A 19106-nucleotide genomic window follows, 5' to 3' on the forward strand; every position below is an offset into this window, starting at 1 on the left:
TTTTTGATGGCTACAGTAATGAATCAGAGTCTTGATCAACATGAAAATAGGATTAATTTCTTGTTGCAAGTCTGTATTGCTAAAGGAAACTATGTTTTTTAAGACATTAGCTTTTCTAGTGAAACAATGGTACAACTGAACTGCTTTGCCACAGGATTAATTGTATTTTCCTATTTCTGTACGTCTGTCTGTTTCCAGACGGGAGCATTGCTGAGTGCCTTTGTTCAGTTATGTCATATTTCTACTCCTTTGGCAGAGAAGACTTGGATACAGCTTTTTTCACGACTTTGGAAAATCTTGTCTGACAGACAGCAGCATGTAAGAACCTCTCTCTTCCCCCATTTGCAGATTCCTCTTGGTAAATGACTGCTGTTCCAGGAAAATGTATTTGTGTGGTGACTTTGTTAATTAGCTTTGAGATATTTGCTATTCTCAGACTGTTGATTGCTGGATACCTGTATTGATACATCTTTTGAAAGAAATAGGGCCTTTCATTTTACCAAGGGAAATGTACTTATTGAATGGTTGTTCCCTGCACTAAAGAGATTTTAAATCTGCTTTCTCTAATTGAAGAATGTGAATAGGCATTTAATACTGTTTTTTCTTCTAGGCTCTAGCAGGTGAAATAAGCCCTTTCTTGTGCAGTGGAAGCCATCAGGTGCAGCGAGACTGCCAGCCAAGTGCCCTGAACTGCTTTGTGGAAGCAATGTCCCAGTGTGTTCCTCCCATTCCCATCAGACCTTGTGTCCTGAAGTACTTGGGTAAAACTCACAACCTCTGGTTTCGTTCTACACTCATGCTGGAACACCAAGCCTTTGAAAAAGGACTGAGTCTGCAGATTAAGCCTAAACAGACAACAGAATTTTATGAGCAGGAAAGCATAACTCCTCCTCAACAGGTAATGTTATATTTATTGAAATACCTTATGAAATATGAAGAGGGAAACCTAACACTGACAAGTCCTCCACTAAACCATATCCCTAGGTGTCACATTTTACATGTGTTTTAAATACATCCATGGGCAGGGACTCTAGCATTGCTCTGGGCAATCTGTGCCAGTGCTTTACAACCTTTTCAATGAAGACATTTTTCATAGTATCAAATCTAAACCTCCCCTGGTGCAACTTTGAAGCTGTTTCTTCTTGTCCTATTGTATTATTGACTTGTTGAGAAATTTTGTTTTCTATTATTTGATTTGTTGCGTTAAAAAGACAGGCAAGAGTCAGTATAAAAGCCTTGAGATTTTTTTGTCATGCAGTTTTGTTCTCACTACATGGTTGTTACTAATTTCTTGCCTTGTAGAGTTTTAGAGAGAGTTTTAATAAGTTTTATAAGCACTTCTGTATTTCCATGTCTCTCTCAGCTTGCCTCAGTGTAGAACATGGGGTTTGCTGCCTACTGTGCTTTATAAAGACAGCTTGACTGTGGAGAAATAATGTGTTCTTAACCTTGTAGGAAATCCTGGATTCCCTTGCTGAGCTCTACTCTTTGTTACAAGAAGAGGATATGTGGGCTGGGCTGTGGCAGAAACGCTGCAAATTCCCAGAGACAGCAACAGCCATTGCCTATGAACAGCATGGCTTTTTTGAACAGGTACAGTCTTGAATTTAGAAATTATCTGAGTAGTTCTGCTGTCAGGATGAATATTCTGGTCAACAGGAAAAACCTCTGAATATTAATTATTAACTAAGTCTTCTAAAATGGAAAGTGCCATGGCTTCCCTACTGCCTATAGTAGTAGTTTGAGGCCTTGTGATACTGAAGGAAGGTGAAATTTTTGTGCACACCCATCAGATTTTCATGACATTTGTCAAGCTGCCAAATAATAGCTATGTTCAGGAATGAATTTTTTTCAAGTCTATGAAGGTTTTCTTATCACTTCTTTTTGAAAAGAAAAGAGTATTGAGTTATTGTGTATATAGCAAATGGAAACATGGAATGGTTGAATTTTATTTAGGCACAAGAAACTTATGAAAAAGCAATGGAGAAGGCTAAAAAAGAGCACGAACGGAGCAACGCTTCCCCTTCCATCTTCCCTGAGTACCAGCTCTGGGAAGACCACTGGATTCGGTAAGGCTTGACAGCTGATGTAGAACAAGTCTTTTATATTATATTTTTATATTTTTTTACCCTGCAGTAGAAGTAAAATACCCTGCTCTTGGTTTAAAGCACTAGTTATGAGAATAAACTTATCTCAGGACTTAGCTTGGATGCAGGGAATACTTAAGGGAATAAAAAAAGCTGTTTTGTATTCCCTTAAAAGAGCCTCAGAAGTGATATGCCTGAATTGCTGTAAAAATGTAATTTGCTATTGGTGGAAACAGACTGGAACTAAAATTTGTTTTTCCTATTTAAAATGGTTGTTCTGGGAGACACAAAATGCAGCTCTTCCCTGTTCACAGATTTCTGTATTATAACTGATAATAAATAAATAAAAAAAAGTCTTCCCATCTGGATAAAACTTCTACAGTGCTTGCAAAGCTGTTTGTAGACAAACAAATATGTAGATAATATTCTGATACACAACATTTATTGCCATTTTTATTGACTTTTTTGGGGGTTTTTTGTAACAAAATTGACATTGCATTTAATTTTCTTAGTTGCTCAAAAGAGCTGAACCAGTGGGAGCCCTTGACAGAATATGGCCAGTCCAAAGGTCACATAAATCCTTACCTAGTGTTGAAGTGTGCATGGAGGGTCTCTAACTGGATTGCTATGAAGGAGGCTCTGGTGCAGGTGAGTGATTTTTACGCCCATGTTTAGTTTCTCCTTGTCCTCTGTATACTGCCAGGCTTCATGGACATCTTGAACTTCTTGGGCCCAATGGCAGACTTCTGTTGGAGTTACCATTAAATTGTCTGGATTTTTTTTTTGCCATCCAAAGAAGATGGAAAACATGGGGGGTTTTTTGTGTTTTCATTTGGCTTTTCTTTGTGGTGTTTTTTTTTCTATTTTGTGTTAATTTTAAGGAAATATATTCTCTTTTCAAGGTAAGTAGAGTTGTTAATCTGTGATGAGTTAATATAGAAACACTAACCAGATGTAAAACTAAAATCTAAAAGGTGAGAATACTGCATTAAATCACAGGTGGAAAGGAGCTTGCAGATCTTGCACTTTTGTATACAGTGGGACAATACTGGAATTACTGTGCTAAAGTTACCAGAATTTGCAATAAAGGGATGAAGTACATATTTAAAATACAATGTGAAGCCAAATCTTTAAGTAGCAAACTGCAACAAAAACTGTCTTATGGGTGCTATTTACATTTTAATTAATTTTTTTGTTCCTATAGCACTTAGTATTTTGTGTCCTATTTAAGTATGCAACTTCAGAGGCTAAGTATAGAAATATTTGAGAACTGTTTAAAGCCTAAAATAAGAACTATATTGTGCAGTATATTACAAGCCTTGGGCTTGAAGGGAGTGGAATAGATCACATCTGACAGCTTCTGGTTTTGGACAATTGTGAGTTGAGTGGAAGTGACAACTCTGAGTAAGTGCTGATGTACTTTAGCTGCAGTTGTATTAAATGAGGTATTTTCAGTAATGAGACATTTACTTTATGACTGAGGAGAAGATGCTGCTGAAACCATAAATGGAGCCTTTGTGACTCTACTCAGGTTCTTGTAAAAGTGTCAGCACATGTTTGCATAAATACTGGGATCTGAAAGAATAATTGATTCTGTGCTGCTGTACTCACTACTCCAATTTTATTGATACTCTTTAATGTGGCTGGTTTTTGTCAAGTTCCCATAGCTGATTCACAAGAGAGGCCAGAGACAATGGCAAATATCTATCAGCTTTCGTAAATCTTTGTGAAAGATTTTTAATAATCTACCCATTAAAGTTGAGCTATTAAAACAGCAAGTAGCCTTTGATAGGACCCAAGACTCATTTCCATTTGCTCACACTGCCATTGAGTTTAATGATCCAGTAGATAACATAATAAAGAAGGAGATTATTTTCACTGTGTAAGTGTAAGGATGCTACCTGGCACTTTTTCTTTGCTGGCTCAGGCGTAAAAGTCAGTTGAGGATAACAGGAATAACAATTGTAATGGTCACCATACAGTTTATCAACAGGAGGATAATGCAGGGGGATTTCTGTGTTGCACATCAAACCATAAAGATCTTGATATAAAGTGGAGGAAAAAGAGGTAAAAAAGTTGTAAATTAAAGGCTTGCAGTGTCAACTGGTGAGCACTGGCTGTAAAATGCTCACAGAATTTAGGTGCTGCACAATTCAAGTGCTTTGCTGGGTTTAGTTGCCGTATTTCTACTGTTCCAGAATTCTGGAGAAATGGTTTAAAATTATTTTATAAGTTATTTTAGCACTATGACCTTACTTCACACCTCTGCTCAGAAATTACATAAATGAGAAGGTTGATTGTTGATTACTTGAAAAAGTATTAACTGTTTATTTTCATAAACTCGCTAGAGCAGACAGGGAGTATAATGCTGCATGATGTGGAACAGGTAGGGACAGGATCATTTCAGGTGAGAAATTGCCATTACATGTTCTAGAGCCCCTAAAGTAGTTCAGATATAGTGTGTGTTATGTGCTGAGAAGCATCTTCTGGCTCTGTAGAGGGTGAATTGTTTGCTGGGAGCTTCCTGCTCCTGTGGCAGGGCTGCTTTGGGCTGGCTCAGCTCTTTGAGCTGCATTACAATTGTCAGTGTTAAAATACCCCAGCAGCAACTTGGGCACAGGCACTTCTACTCTTGTGCTGAACTGGCAATTTATGTGCTAGTCTGCCCTTGCCAGTAACTTTAGGAGGGCTGAAACTCCTCTAGTGACGTCAGATTGAAGTATTAACATTTATGTTTTTAAAAAATGAGATTATTTGCAAAACATCAAAGCTGTTTGTTTAAGAAGGACGATTGATCTTTACTGGATTTTTTCCTATTTCATGACCAGGTGGAACTGAGTTGTCCAAAAGAGATGGCCTGGAAAGTGAACATGTACAGGGGGTACCTGGCCATCTGCCACCCCGAGGAGCAGCAGCTGAACTTCATTGAGCGCCTGGTGGAGATGGCGAGCAGCCTGGCCATCCGCGAGTGGCGGCGCCTGCCCCACGTCGTGTCCCATGTCCACACGCCCCTGCTCCAGGTAACAACAGAGAGCTTACATCCAACTGTCCTACAGCAGCAGGTCTCAGAACTTCTAGTAGCTGCAAGTTGAAATATTTTAGTGTCTGTACTGTATTTATATATACTGATCGTTTTTGCAGCATGGTGTGTGTTTGTTCCAAGTTGCAGACTGTGTATTTCTATTTCTTCGAACTCCGTGTTGCTTGCCAGGAAGAACTTGTAAGAGATTGAACCTGCCTTTTTTGAGACCTCCAGAAATATTTTTGTGAAGTACCTGGCATGATTCTGATTATATGGAATAGGTGGTTTAGCTATTACATGAAATGAAATAACATGTATTACATGGTGAAAATTGAGTGGTTGTGTCCTTTGCAATTTTCACACAGACTTTACCATAACATAAATGGTTTTCTCTTTCCTTTTGAAATGTATAAAATAGTAACACCCTGTTTTCTCTTGGATTTAATCATGTAAAGAATTCATTTTGCAACTGTAGGAGAAGAATTTTTGAGAGTAGATGTATTATTGACAAGTATTATCAAACAGAAGTAGCTACCTAAATCTACCTTTAAAACATTTGATTTGGCCTTGAGTTACTTTCAGAAGATTCTTGAAAATGAACCTTGTCTCCTCTGATCTTTGTGGAGCCAGTGTGGAAGTGGGGCTGGGGCAGGATCGTACTGGGCTTGGCTTGTGTGGGATTTAAGCAAAACATGCCATTCATTTGGCATTTAAGCTTTGTCCCTGTTTAAATACCCTATAAATATATACCTGACAAAGCTCTAGTTCCTCTGGAGGGAACCTTTCATCTCCAGGGGAGAAATTGTGGAATATCTCAGTTTTCATGAGAGGGATCATTTCTTGATGGGCCATTGCTCAGAGATCTGTGACTGAGTCCTGCCTGTGGAAGTGAGAGGACTTTGCTTTGAGTTCCTTTGAGTTTTTTTGATACAGAGGCCTCTGTGTTTCTGTTTAAGATCAGTAGTTCCACTCTGTGTGTATGATTCATAACCAATCTACACACTATAAGAAGGGACCTCTATAAAATGATTGCTCCTGTGAGTAGAGCTCACACAGCAGCTCATACTTTTGAATTTTTATAATATAAATTGGTGCATCAGATAAAGTGAATGAATATGGAAATTTTCTCCATATTCAGAAGAAGTTATCAAGAAAATAGGTACAATTTGTGAGCTCACACAATACTATTAGATGCCTTCTCAATGAATTTAATTCCTTCCTGCTTAGTTTTCACCCATTCTTCAAATTGCCCCCTCTGCTCAGAATGGCAGCATCTGCAGCAGGAAAATATTAATATTATTAAATAAAGTATTTAAGTGCTTTCAGATATCAATTAAAACAAGCTTTTAAAACAATCTAATATGTATATATCCCTCATGAAGAAATGATAAATTAGCCAGTGACTGACAGAGGTACAAATGCAGTCTTGAATTTGCACTGCAGTAATTACTTTTTTTTTAATATCAGATAGTATGTGATTAAATACCCATGAGAAAATTAAATTTATGTGATGAATGGGTGTAGGATGAAGGTTAAGCTATTGTGAGAGCTGATACTGAGATGATTGTAGGAAAATATTACTTTAATTTATTTTGTTTCAAGATACTTCACTCTATAAATTTGGACTGCCTTTTTTTCTCAAATAGTTATCTCATTTGGTTGATTAACAATGAATACAACTGTTATCTGCCAAGTGGTAGCTTAGAGAATACTACACTGGCTTTATTGTACTAGAGGTAATTAAATTCCATTAAAGTTTGTGGTTTTTCTTCAGGTGGTTGAAGTTTTAACAAACTGTCTGTTGCCTTTAGTGGGTTCGAGACTGCTGCCATCTTCTGTTTGTTCCTTATTTATATTGTTTGTGTTTTCTAGGCAGCACAGCAAATAATTGAACTTCAGGAAGCAGCCCAGATAAATGCAGGGTTGCAACCAACTAATCTGGGGAGGAACAACAGCTTGCATGATATGAAGACTGTTGTCAAGACTTGGAGGAACAGGTTACCTATCGTGTCAGATGATTTATCCCACTGGAGCAGCATTTTCATGTGGAGGCAGCATCATTACCAAGGTAAGTCTGCCTGTCCAACCTACATTCATCATAGAATCTTCCAGACAACACTGAAGTTCTTGGGGGCTTGATTTTGACGAGTTTTAGTTTTTATTCAATTGCCATTGAAGTGTTTGATTCTCTTAAGTCATCTGTTTCATGTGTGTTGCTGTGCAAGGTGCTGCTCTCTGTAGAGCTCCATTCACAATGACAAACATGTCACCTTGCCTCTCCAGCCATTGTGACTGCCTATGAGAACAGCTCCCAGCACGACCCCAGCTCCAACAACGCCATGCTGGGAGTTCACGCCTCTGCTTCGGCCATCATCCAGTACGGGAAGATCGCGCGCAAGCAGGGGCTGGTCAACGTGGCCCTGGACATCCTGAGCCGCATCCACACCATCCCCACCGTGCCCATCGTCGACTGCTTCCAGAAGATTCGCCAGCAGGTCAAGTGTTACCTGCAGCTGGCTGGAGTTATGGGCAAAAATGAGTGCATGCAGGTAGGGCAGCTCTGTTCCTGAAGCTGTTGTTGTGACTCGTGGGGTTGCAGGGGCCAGCAGATGCATTGATCTAAACAAGCTCTATACAGAACAGGAGCTTTGTTTTACTCTGCAGGGAGTGTTGTTTTGAGTAATGCTGTTAGTCTAAAGCAGTTAATGTCCTCTGTGAACTGGATACTGTGAATAGATTAAAAATTAGCTGACCCAGAAGTAAAGTGGGAGTAGGTTTTGTGAAATCTTACAAGATCGATAAATGGAAGGGACTTTGAAAATGGCATTATTTGTAAGGGGAAAAAACAACACTCCTGCATTGAAGCTCTAAGTTCTGAGTGTCTGACTCATGAGTGGTGGATGCTGTCAAACTGAAGTAAAATTGCATGTGTGGAAAAGGAAAAAAAGTGATTTTAGGCAAAACCCACTGGCATGTGGTTGACCAGCAAATGAACCTTGTAATATAACAATATAAATAATATTATAACATAAACAAGGCAGAAAAATAACCTGTAGTATTTGGTTTGCATAGGCCAGTGGAAATTGTTGATCTGTATTTTTTAAAATGAAATACTAGAAAGTCATGCTATTTAAATTTCAAGATAATATTTTGGCTGTTATTTTATGGCATTTTCATTTCAACAAAGCCTTCCCTTTTAAAAGACTTCTCTCACTAAGGCTTATTTAACAGGGTCTTGAAGTTATTGAATCAACCAATCTGAAGTACTTCACCAAGGAGATGACTGCAGAGTTTTATGCATTGAAGGGAATGTTCTTGGCACAGATTAACAAGTGAGTATGCTGGCTGCAAGAAGCACTAGGACACATCTGAAAAAAAGTGCAGCCAAAGTCAACACAGTTTTTGAGCAGAAAAACTGTTTCATATCTTTCTTTATACCAGGCTAAAATTTCTGCCTGCTATATAAGAAAGGAAAAGTATCTGTGAGGGTTCCTTTGCAGTTTGGAGATGTAATGACTCGTCCTATATTGAAACCTTGTAGGAAGGAAGTAGTATTGGTTTTGCTTTGTACTGACAATCAATTTACTATTTTGAGGAAGATCTCTCTTTAATTCAATAAATGAATTTCATCAGTCAAATTTTGTTTGGTGATGCCAAAAAGACCCTCTCAGATTTCAAGAGCTCTTAGTGGGCATGGGATTTAATGGCAGTTTTGCTATGTGTTATATATGGGTGGAATAATTCCTTTACCACTGCATTGTGGCCACTTACAGAATGAAATCCATCAGTACACTGCAACCTCACATAGCAATTCAAGTCAGGAAATGATTAATATCTTCTTCTGTGGATACAAGACAGAATTTTAAATAGGCAAAATGCAATTAGTTTGATGGAAAGTACAGTGGGTTTTTATATGGTCACAGGCTTAATTGTAGTTGTGGTGTAAAGAGAAGAAAGTGTGCCTCCCCCATATTTTAAAATTAAGTGCTTACAGAGGATTGTCTCCGTCTGATCCTTCAGGATAAAATGGATAAAGGTTTCTGGTTAAAAACATGGTTCTGATGTACTTACAGTTTCTTAATCTTACCAAAAAACACACAAACATTTTTTAGCACTGCAGTTGAGGTCAGGAATTTGAGAAGGTTTCAGTTAGGACCAGTGGCAGTGTTGAACCTGGAAATGGGGCTGCTGATGGATTACCTGTGTGTCAACAAAACTGAAGTTAAAGGTCACCTCTGCTCCTGCATCCTCCTGTGCTGCCCATTGGCTGGGCAAGGTGATAGAAAGCATTTAAAAAAAATCACCTCAGGTGTCAAGAGTGATGGATTGTAGAGTGGGAGAAAGGAAAACGGACAGAGAAGTCCCTTTTTTATAAAGGAGCAGTAGTGATCCAAAGTCATCCATCAGGCTGCTGCTGGGCTGGCTCACTTCAAACCTTCACCCAGGGTGAAAGAAGCTTCTGAAAGCAAGGACATTAATGAAGCACAGAAACTAACACATGGCAAAGCTGTTCTCCTTTTTAGAGTTATGCCTCAGTAGCTGGTCATTTTAATTTAGTATTCTAATTCTCCAAGCAAATATTGTTATGTTAAAAATAAAATTAACTGTAATGTAAAAAATGAGTCAAACAGGCATCATGTTACTTTTATATTGTTTATTTCAATGCTTATTCTGGAAGGGAGAAGTGTAGTTCTTTCTGTTAATGAGGAGTCTTGAAGTACTTAAAATTTCTTCATTTTGGTAATGTTTATGTGAGTTTTCTCATCCTTTATTTTTATGCATAACATATAGATTCAAGGGCTGTATGCATATTGGGATGAATCATGCCAAATTTTGGACTTGGCACTTGAGAAAACATGGAGAAAACTTCAGAAGTAACAAACAAATAATCTTTTGGTTACCCAGAACTGTGATTAGCCTTCAAATTCCTTAGTTTTTCCTGTTGAAAAAAGAAACTTTTACAGCTGTGGGGATGAGGAACTGAATGTTTCGAGATAATGCTAATTGTAAAATTTTTCATGATTTGTATGGGAAAGGAGCTACATAAGATGCACTCCTCTAAAAGATAACTTAAATAACATCTTCCCAATGTTGCTTTACTCCTTTTTTTGCTCAATGGAGCAGTCTGTTTAAATGATTTTGCTTCCACTCCCTTTGTGTTATCACTTGCTCTTCTTTCTCCCAGTTTATGGGGTTTCCACTGCAGTGCACTGGAAGTTTTTGGTTTTGTTTGTTTTATTTTTTTTTTTTTTTTTAAGGGAGTATGTGGAGATTTTTAATACTTATGAAACTATTTTCATTATGAAACATTTACTGTTGTAGGTGCTGAACTTTAAAGAAAGCAAAATGACAAAACAGTTGTAGGAGAGAGAACTTAATGCAAAAATATCACTGAGTGTTGGGAAATTAATTGCTTGCCCTATCAGAAATCTGACTCTCACTAGCAAACAGTTACTAAATTATATAAAACTTATTCTTGCTTGTCACCACGCAGGTCTGAAGAAGCGAACAAAGCTTTTTCTGCAGCTGTGCAGATGCACGATGTGCTGGTGAAAGCCTGGGCCATGTGGGGGGATTACCTGGAGAATATCTTTGTGAAGGAGAGGCAGCTTCACCTGGGGGTGTCTGCCATCACCTGCTACCTGCACGCCTGTCGCCATCAGAATGAGAGCAAGTCCAGGAAATACTTAGCAAAGGTGAGGTCTGGGTGGTTAGAAAAGAAGCAGAGCTGGGATGATGTTCAGTGCTCAGATTTTTTGCAATTAGAGAAAGAGTTCCTGAGGGAAAGCTTTAATTTAGATAGAAGGGCTGTGTGTGGTTGCTCATAACTCATCTTGGGGCTTTTTACTTCAGTGGGATGCCTGGGGTTTCATTTCTGGAACCTTTCTGTAGGAGGAAGAGGACAAATCACATGCAGCATTTCTACTACACTGTGTGGTGAAATACTTGCAAAAAGGCATCCTTTGGTCCTTTAAAAAAATAACAGTTTGAGGTGTCTTTATCATTACTACAGATAAATAATACTGCATTTTATTCCAGATAAGCCTTTTCTGTACAGTTTTACTCTGAAATTCAGCAAAATTTTGGCAAAAAAAAAAAAATCTCTCTCATGAAGAAAATTTAAAAAATTGTACCAGACCAGGGCAGACAATTTGTTCTGACCATGAAACAAACACACAAAATATAGTTTGGGATTAAAGGTGGCCTCAGTACCACTCTGAAGTTTATTATTCTCCCTGTCTGGTTTATAATAGTTAATGATTTTTAGTCAATGCTCAATATATTTACATTTAAATTAAACTGGGGGTGGACAGTTAAAATAATTAAGAATACTCAAAGAAATAATCAAGTTCTTGCATCAAGGTTCATTTATCTGAGTTGCGTATTTTAGGTTCTATAAAATTGTCTAAATTTATATCCACATCCCCAACCAAAGACCCAAAGAATTTCTGAAATGCAGTCATGTTCATTTGATCTTCTGTCTTGTTTCATAGCAAGGAATACACTTACATTTATTTTTTACATCCTTTAAATATTTCTGAGTGAAAAAATAGCATTGGCCAGGCACAATGAATGTAAGTTCTTGTCTCTGAGGCAGCTTTAACACTTTCAAGGACTTGACAGTCATGTTAATAAAATATCTCTGCTTTTGTGCATTGTGATGATTGATGTGTCTTAAATTTAAGCACTGAGAGATCCTCTTGAAATTCTCTTGTAGGTTCTTTGGCTGCTGAGTTTTGATGATGACAAGAACACCTTGGCAGATGCAGTGGACAAGTATTGTATTGGTGTCCCCCCCATCCAGTGGCTGGCCTGGATCCCACAGCTGCTGACCTGCCTGGTTGGCTCCGAGGGCAAACTCCTCCTCAACCTCATCAGTCAGGTACAGAAGATAATTTCTAATTCTTTATCGTCTGTAATCTTTGTTGGCAAGATGAGACATGACTGTTTTTTAAAGCAAATTACAAATGGTATTGTTTGCAACTGTTGATGTGTTAAAAAATGGTAATTTCTGCCTTTAAGCAGGATATTTTAAATTTCAAAGTGAGTTTTACTTAGATTAAATACTGAAATTGTATCCCTATTTGCATGAGGCATTATAGCTCTCCCTTTGGAATTCTATATAATATATTTTTGTGAATGAGGTAGAGCACATGAAGTACATAGTTTAAAATGCTTGTAACATAGGAGTAAAGAATGGTTAGATTTAGTAGCTAAAGGGCAAACTCTATCTGGAAGTGTTGTGTCTGTTCATTCAGGCTGATGTAAAACAGATGTGAAGTCCCATTAATGTACAGGTGGCCATGGGAAGCTCTCACAACACCTGAATTCCAGGTCTGCACTGCTCCACTGTTTCCTGGAAACTGGCACAGGACAACTGTTGTGCTGAATTCCTCACAGAACTCCTTTCTTTCCTTCCCCTCTTGGTTTTTGAGATATGGGTGTACTGACCATGCAGGTCCCTTCCAGTTCAGGGCATTCTATGATCCTGTGAGATCAAGCTCCCCTGCCTTTGCTCTTTCAGACCTCTGAGCACGTGTGGTTTTGTAGCTAGAGAATATGTCATGGGTGTACACAACTCCAGATAAGTATGTGTGTGCAGATTTACTCATGTTTCCTTCCCTCTCTCTCCATTAAATTAAAATGTGACTTTGAAGAGACCATGCTCCCAAGCAGCTTAAGACCCTAAAGTAGTCTTGGATATGGCTTGGTATTGTCTGGCAACACTGGTGTGCTCTTCTGTCTTCTGACAGAAAAAACTCACTTCCACATGCTGTAGACACTTTATTTGTTGAGATCTGTATAAAATTTGTGGAAGTGAGTGTTTGCTCAGAAGTCATACACTAGTTGAAGCTTAGACTTGTAAATATCACAGATACTCGTGTTTGTCTTGTCTTTAAACTTCAGGTACATAAAAAAACATGAAATCAAAAAATACCATGTTTTCTGAGTTACTGTTTTAAAACTCCACTATTCTCTTCAAATAATTTGAGTTAGTGCATGATGCATGTGTGTGTCAGGTTAGTGATCTGTCATAAATATCAAATTACTGAATACTTCAATCCCACTGCAACATTTCCACCACTTACCATATCCATTTGGATGGAGAAAGGATCTATGATTTAGTAAAATTGTGGCTGAAGAAGCCTCAAATGATGTCTTCAGATGTGTTATATTGCAGGTAGTAGACACATGGTTTCTTTCCTTTAACAGATACTGAGATTTACAGGTTTAAATGGGATGCTGAATGTCAACCTCTCTTAAGGGTTGTTTTTTTTAATGGAAGCCATAAAATCCTGTTTTTATTTTTGGGTGCAGTCGGTATCCCCTTACATTAAGTGCCACAATTAGGTGGAGTAAAGTTACTCTCTAATGGGCTCTCTTATCAAGTATCGTGGGGCTTGCTGGGAATTGTGGCCTAATTTAAAGACTAACTGCTGTCATTATGTCTGTTTTTCTTCCATTATGCACATGAGTAAGATCTTTGAGCTGGCCCAGCTGGGGCTCTGACATTATGCTGCTTTCAGGTTTATTAGGCAATATGATCTGGAAGCCTTAATTAGGTAATGTCTTAACAGTGTGTGCAGGGAGCTACCAATTCATCCTCCTTGGGTTTCTGTTACTGAAAGAATCTTTAATTTCCATAAACTGTTATTTAACACAAAGAGCTGATTATTCCTGAATTGGACTCATTTACAAGAGAATCTGTCTGTGTTGATGTGGTCTGTAGTCAGTATTCCTTAGCTGAGAAATGTGTATCTCCAAATAGGTGGGAAGAGTCTATCCCCAGGCTGTTTATTTCCCTATCAGGACCCTCTATTTGACCTTGAAGATAGAGCAGCGAGAGCGCTACAAGAGCGGTGAGTTTGGTCCTCATGGAATTGTTTGAGCTCTTTCTAATCTAACTTAATTGTTATGTAGAGTTTCACAGGATTTTACAGAGAAAACAGATTCTCTAGAAAACATACCAATTAGCAAGGCACAGGAAGAAAACTCTTGATAAGCTTTGCTTGCATTGATTTGTTTCTGTGAAGTTAAACCTGCAGATGGCTTGAGCTGTCTTGAATTTTCTTGTATAAAAATCCAAGAAGAGTTTAATCTCTTTCATTCTCATGTCACCTTAATTATAGAGAACCACATGTTCTTTACTGCATGTTTATCTTGATAAATTTTTGGAGAAGTAGAAAATTCTTGGTTTATAAATACAGGAGAAGGTCACAGTTTTCTAAGATTCTCTAGACTAATTTTCATTGGAAGCACGAACCATGCAACATTTAGTTTGTTTTCAAGGGAACCACACTTGTAAAAATAGTATCTCCACAATAACTTCTTATGGTGAATTTTCAAGTAAAATGAGCATCTTAGTTTACACCAGATAAAAGCAACGTTGGCTTTGAGAAATATTTGGGAGATGAGGAAAGCATTCAGCAACTGGCACAAGAACTCTTTTCCCAAGAAAAATCACATCTGGAATAGTTATGTCAAACAATTCCACAGAATTTAGTTGTTCTTTTGTCCCATATGATTTCCTGGGAATCCTGGCAGAGCTACTTGAAGAACTCTCATTTCAGTTCTGTTTTCTGTATTACAAAGTACATTGTTTGTTTAGTTGCCTTTTCCATTTGGGAATTTGTTCACTAAATTTCTGTATGAAATTTGAAAGGGGACTAATTTGTTTATTAATGTTTTATTTTTGTTTGGGTACCCTTTTTTCAGAAGGAGATGCCCACATACCCTAATAATTTATACTTTTCCAACAACAGTGAAATATTTCTCTGTAGTTTCTGCCAAAAACCATTGCCGAGTGGGTGAGTTGTGTGAGTTAGTGGGGTTCATCTGATGAAGCAAACTCTGTTTAATCACCGTCTGATGGAGTTGTCATGCTAGAGAAGTTCTGTGCTGAAAGACAGACTATGACAGTTTGTCTGTGGTTGGCATCAATGTATTTATTCTTTAGTTATGTGTGAAAGGTCTCCCCAAAAGGGAAGGGAAAAAACTGTCCATAGTTCAAATAATTTGCTCTTCTATGAAACAATGTCTGTTATTCAAGAGCATAGGTTGGTAATGTTGAAGCTACACCTCCTATGTGGTTTTGCTTTAATGTTGGGAAGTCTGTACCACTAAATAGCATTTGGTGCAGAGTTTTCTCTCTAAAAAAACCCAATTTTCTTTCTAAAAAAATTCTTTCTGAAGCTCAGTAAGGAATACATAATTAATACTTAATGTAAATCTCAAGCCAATTCTTGGAACAATTTATTTTATTTCAAGCAGACACATATTAAGTTCATGAAAGGTAACAGTCATTTTCTTTGTAATGTTCTCTTTCCAGATTCAGGGCAGCAGCAGCCAAGTTCAGTTGGGAATCAGTCCCACTCTGCCTCAGACCCTGGGCCCATCAGAGCCACAGCCCCAATGTGGAGATGCAGCAGGATCATGCACATGCAGAGGGAATTGCACCCAACACTTCTGTCCTCTCTGGAAGGCATTGTGGATCAGATGGTCTGGTTCAGAGAGAATTGGCATGAAGAGGTATTTGGCTTCAGAGCACCTTCAATGTATGGATTGTCTAAGGGAAAGCTCACTGCAAAATATTTACCCAGAATTAATCTAAAGCATCAAAGCATAACTGTTTGTTTTGATTAGTAAACTGATGTTTGTGGGACTGACTGTTCTGATTGGAGTTTAAGGATCTTGATTATTTCTGGAAGCAGTACAGGGGTTTTGCAGAACTGTTAATGCAATGAATGCCTCTAGGATTTAAGCTGTTGCTCATACTAACTGAAAATGTATATTCTTATACTAAGTTTCAGAGATATCAGATTTTTTTTTTTATCTGGTGGTCTGTGACAGGTGGTGATTATTACCTGGAATTTGCATTGCAACTCAGAGCAGATGGACCTGCCACTCTGCTGTTACTTGCCTCAAAGTGTTGGACTGTTCTGTTCTCTCTGCCTAGCATAGTGTTTATTTGAAGGTTTCCTCATATCACCTTTTTTCATATATCTTAAAATATGAAATCTAAAAGTTAGCTGCTGTTGAAAGAGCAAGTTGTCCTTTGTGAAGCAGCATTTCCCCTGCTCAATTTGTTTGTTTGCAGTGCTAATGAAATTCAGTGCTGTTATTCTGATTGCCCCTCTGATGCAGTTTGAGTAGAGTTTTAAGCAGATGTTTCTGAGAGCATAATTTTACTATATAAAATGCAGTGTGGGAATGAATATTTGGTGTCAAATCAGAAAGCCTGATCTTCCTAACTATTTGTTTTTTCTGTTTTTCATTCTTAGGTTCTCAGACAACTGCAGCAGGGCTTGGCAAAGTGCTACTCTGTTGCCTTTGAGAAAAGTGGAGCTGTTTCAGATGCCAAAATCACTCCTCATACACTGAATTTTGTCAAGAAATTAGTCAGCACCTTTGGAGTAGGTCTTGAGAATGTCTCTAATGTGTCCACCATGTTTTCTAGTGCAGCCTCAGAGTCACTAGCTAGGAGAGCACAGGCAACAGCTCAAGATCCTGTGTTCCAGAAGTTAAAAGGCCAATTTACAACAGGTAAATGTTTAAAATTTTTCTAAATGTTGCTTTTAATCTCAATAAAATTTTGCCCAACAGTTCAGCTGTGAGGGCATTTCTACTTTTTTATTCCAATATCTTTCCTGACACAAAATTTAGAGAACATCACCTTTCTGTCATTCTGCAAACCTGAAATAGTTTTATTCCTGTCTTTTGTGCAGTAATAAATGTCATTCAAGTGGAAAACAGCCATCAACCTAGAGAATATATATGCTGTTGTATTTTTATTGAAAACTGTGGTTTGATTACATATGTGTTTTAAGATAAATTGGATTACTTCAGTATAATATTTTTGCAATTTGCACAGAACTGCTGGCTTTATGTGAAGGACAGTAATGATCTCTGTCTCTCTATGATGGCAGAATTTAATGAAATTTTCACCCCAGAACTCCAAACTGATGATTTTATGTGAAGTCTTTAAAAACAACCTACTTCTGATGAGTAAGATTACTTTACTGTTTTGAGTAACTAGATTATAAAAAAATCTATTACCCAAATTTACATCACTGGTAAATTGAATCAATAACTTTAATCAGATCTAATAAAAAAAGATACTTAAGGGAAGCAGCTTTTTTGCTTCATTCATTTTCTCTTAACCAGTGGTTACATATTTGATTATCTGATCTTGATTTAAAATTCTAAGAAAAGCTTGTTTACAAGCTTGATTTGTTTGGTGAAATGTGTTAAGGCCACACAGCTCTTATGTGACAGAAAGTGACACTGATTGGCATCAGTGTTTTGGGCTGCCAGAATTTTGAGTTTTGCACGAATTCCTTGGCTGTTCTTTAAACATAAGTGAGAGTGTTTGACAAGTAGACTTGGGGTGTTTTTTCAAGTATTTTGCTGATAATATTGTGAAAATAAGGGGACTGATGGGAGTCCTGTGAAAAGAAGTGAGTTGTAGAAGTGACCTACATATCTCCTGCACGCCACACATTGCACAGTGTCCTTTCTGAGGCACAGCAGTTGCATGATAGCAGATAATGAAAGTCCTGAACCATATGATTAAATTTTTACTGGATGAAGTGTACTAGGGAGGGAAATGGAAGTAGAAGCACTTTGTGTTTCTTTAATGGGAGGGTACAGAGAGAGAAAAATCACTGGATAATAATCAATGGGATGAAATTTTACCAGTCCAATGCTGGATTCTGTACCTACAACAGAGTAATAATGGCAGGTGCAGGTGTCAATGGGGAGAGGAGAGGCTGGAGACCAGCCCTGGATCAGGGATCTGGGGATGGTTGTTGTAGATCCCTTCCAGATGAAATGTTTTACATGATTTTAAATTTTAATAATAGTTTATAGTACATTGCAACAGTAGTATAGCCACTTGATTGCTGTAAGTGTTGTTGATATGCTCAGGTTTGGTTGGATTTGAGTTTTTTTTGGTCTGTCACAGCAGCTCCTACTTCCTTTCCTGTGAGCATCAGAGAGCTCTGGGATTTCCAAATTGTAAAGGAAAAGTCAATACAATGCCAGACTCAAGTCTGCAATATCCAAAGTAATATTTCAAAACATTTCTAAAGAAACATTTAAGGAAGTTCAATTACATTTCAGTTACTTTTAGTTAAAAGTGGAGAGGACTTCCAGTATTTTTTATGCTGTTTTTATTTTTTACACATCTTTGTGATATATAAATGGCTGTTAAAGTTTTCAGATTCTTTCTCTTAATTAAAGAGTTATATGGAAAAGCATATAAACCAAAGTATGACATAGGCCTGGTTGTAAAAATCATGTAAAGTCATCAAATGCAAAGTGTTTCTTAGGAAACTTCAGTTAAATAGCAGTAATTACTTTTTTTTGATGATTTTGTGTTTTGGTTTTCAAGTACAATGAAATATGGATGTCTGCAGGATACACATAATTATTTTGCTTAGTGCTAGATGAGATTTTATTTTAATCTGTTACATTCAGTGTTTAAACTTACAAATTAAATGTGGAAAAAAAGAAGAAATCAAACCAATCAGCGTACTTAATAATTTCTGTCATTTATTTGTTATGCAGAAAATGAAAATAAGTTTTTAATTGATTTTGCAGTAGCAGTAAAATGTATGTAAATATGTGAGTAGGGTTGTGATTGCTGTACTGAAGATTGCAAGGGCTGTTTTAACATTATGAGAAACCTGGTGTAGAATGAGCCTGATGTGTCCTTCTGCCACACCACAACGTTCATGTTTGTTTTTCAGTTCTCAGTACCAGTTACATTTGGATGATGGACAGATAATTACAGTGGTTGCCTTTCATTTCAGAAGTGTCCAAGCTAAGGAGCTATCTTGGAGTAAACTTTTGTCAATTATTCCAGATTAATGTTGACAGCTATGGTTTAGAGACACTTGCGGCAGGGTTTGGTTGCATAATCATTTCCATCAACATCAGAGTTGTATTTTGATTCCTGTTTGGAGCCACTGGAGACTCTCACACCATTTCTTATA

At 37.6% G+C, this 19106-nt stretch overlaps 1 protein-coding gene across 3 annotated transcripts in view; it reads left to right on the top strand.

Annotated features, from left to right (window-relative positions):
• The window catches only part of LOC117003719 (transformation/transcription domain associated protein), a 74111-nt gene that overhangs the window by 44323 nt on the left and 10682 nt on the right, over positions 1–19106 (top strand). For all 3 annotated transcript variants that reach the window (XM_033073840.1, XM_033073839.1, XM_033073842.1), the window contains exons 52-65: positions 199–318; positions 611–898; positions 1456–1593; positions 1957–2069; positions 2600–2735; positions 4916–5107; positions 6982–7177; positions 7393–7658; positions 8341–8441; positions 10604–10805; positions 11828–11992; positions 13880–13970; positions 15440–15639; positions 16392–16653. In XM_033073840.1, coding sequence (XP_032929731.1) covers positions 199–318; positions 611–898; positions 1456–1593; positions 1957–2069; positions 2600–2735; positions 4916–5107; positions 6982–7177; positions 7393–7658; positions 8341–8441; positions 10604–10805; positions 11828–11992; positions 13880–13970; positions 15440–15639; positions 16392–16653 — 2470 coding nt within the window. The remainder of the gene's footprint in view (positions 1–198; positions 319–610; positions 899–1455; positions 1594–1956; positions 2070–2599; positions 2736–4915; positions 5108–6981; positions 7178–7392; positions 7659–8340; positions 8442–10603; positions 10806–11827; positions 11993–13879; positions 13971–15439; positions 15640–16391; positions 16654–19106) is intronic.

Source organism: Catharus ustulatus, chromosome 16 (assembly GCF_009819885.2).
Source record: "Catharus ustulatus isolate bCatUst1 chromosome 16, bCatUst1.pri.v2, whole genome shotgun sequence".
NCBI classification, from domain to species: domain Eukaryota; kingdom Metazoa; phylum Chordata; class Aves; order Passeriformes; family Turdidae; genus Catharus; species Catharus ustulatus.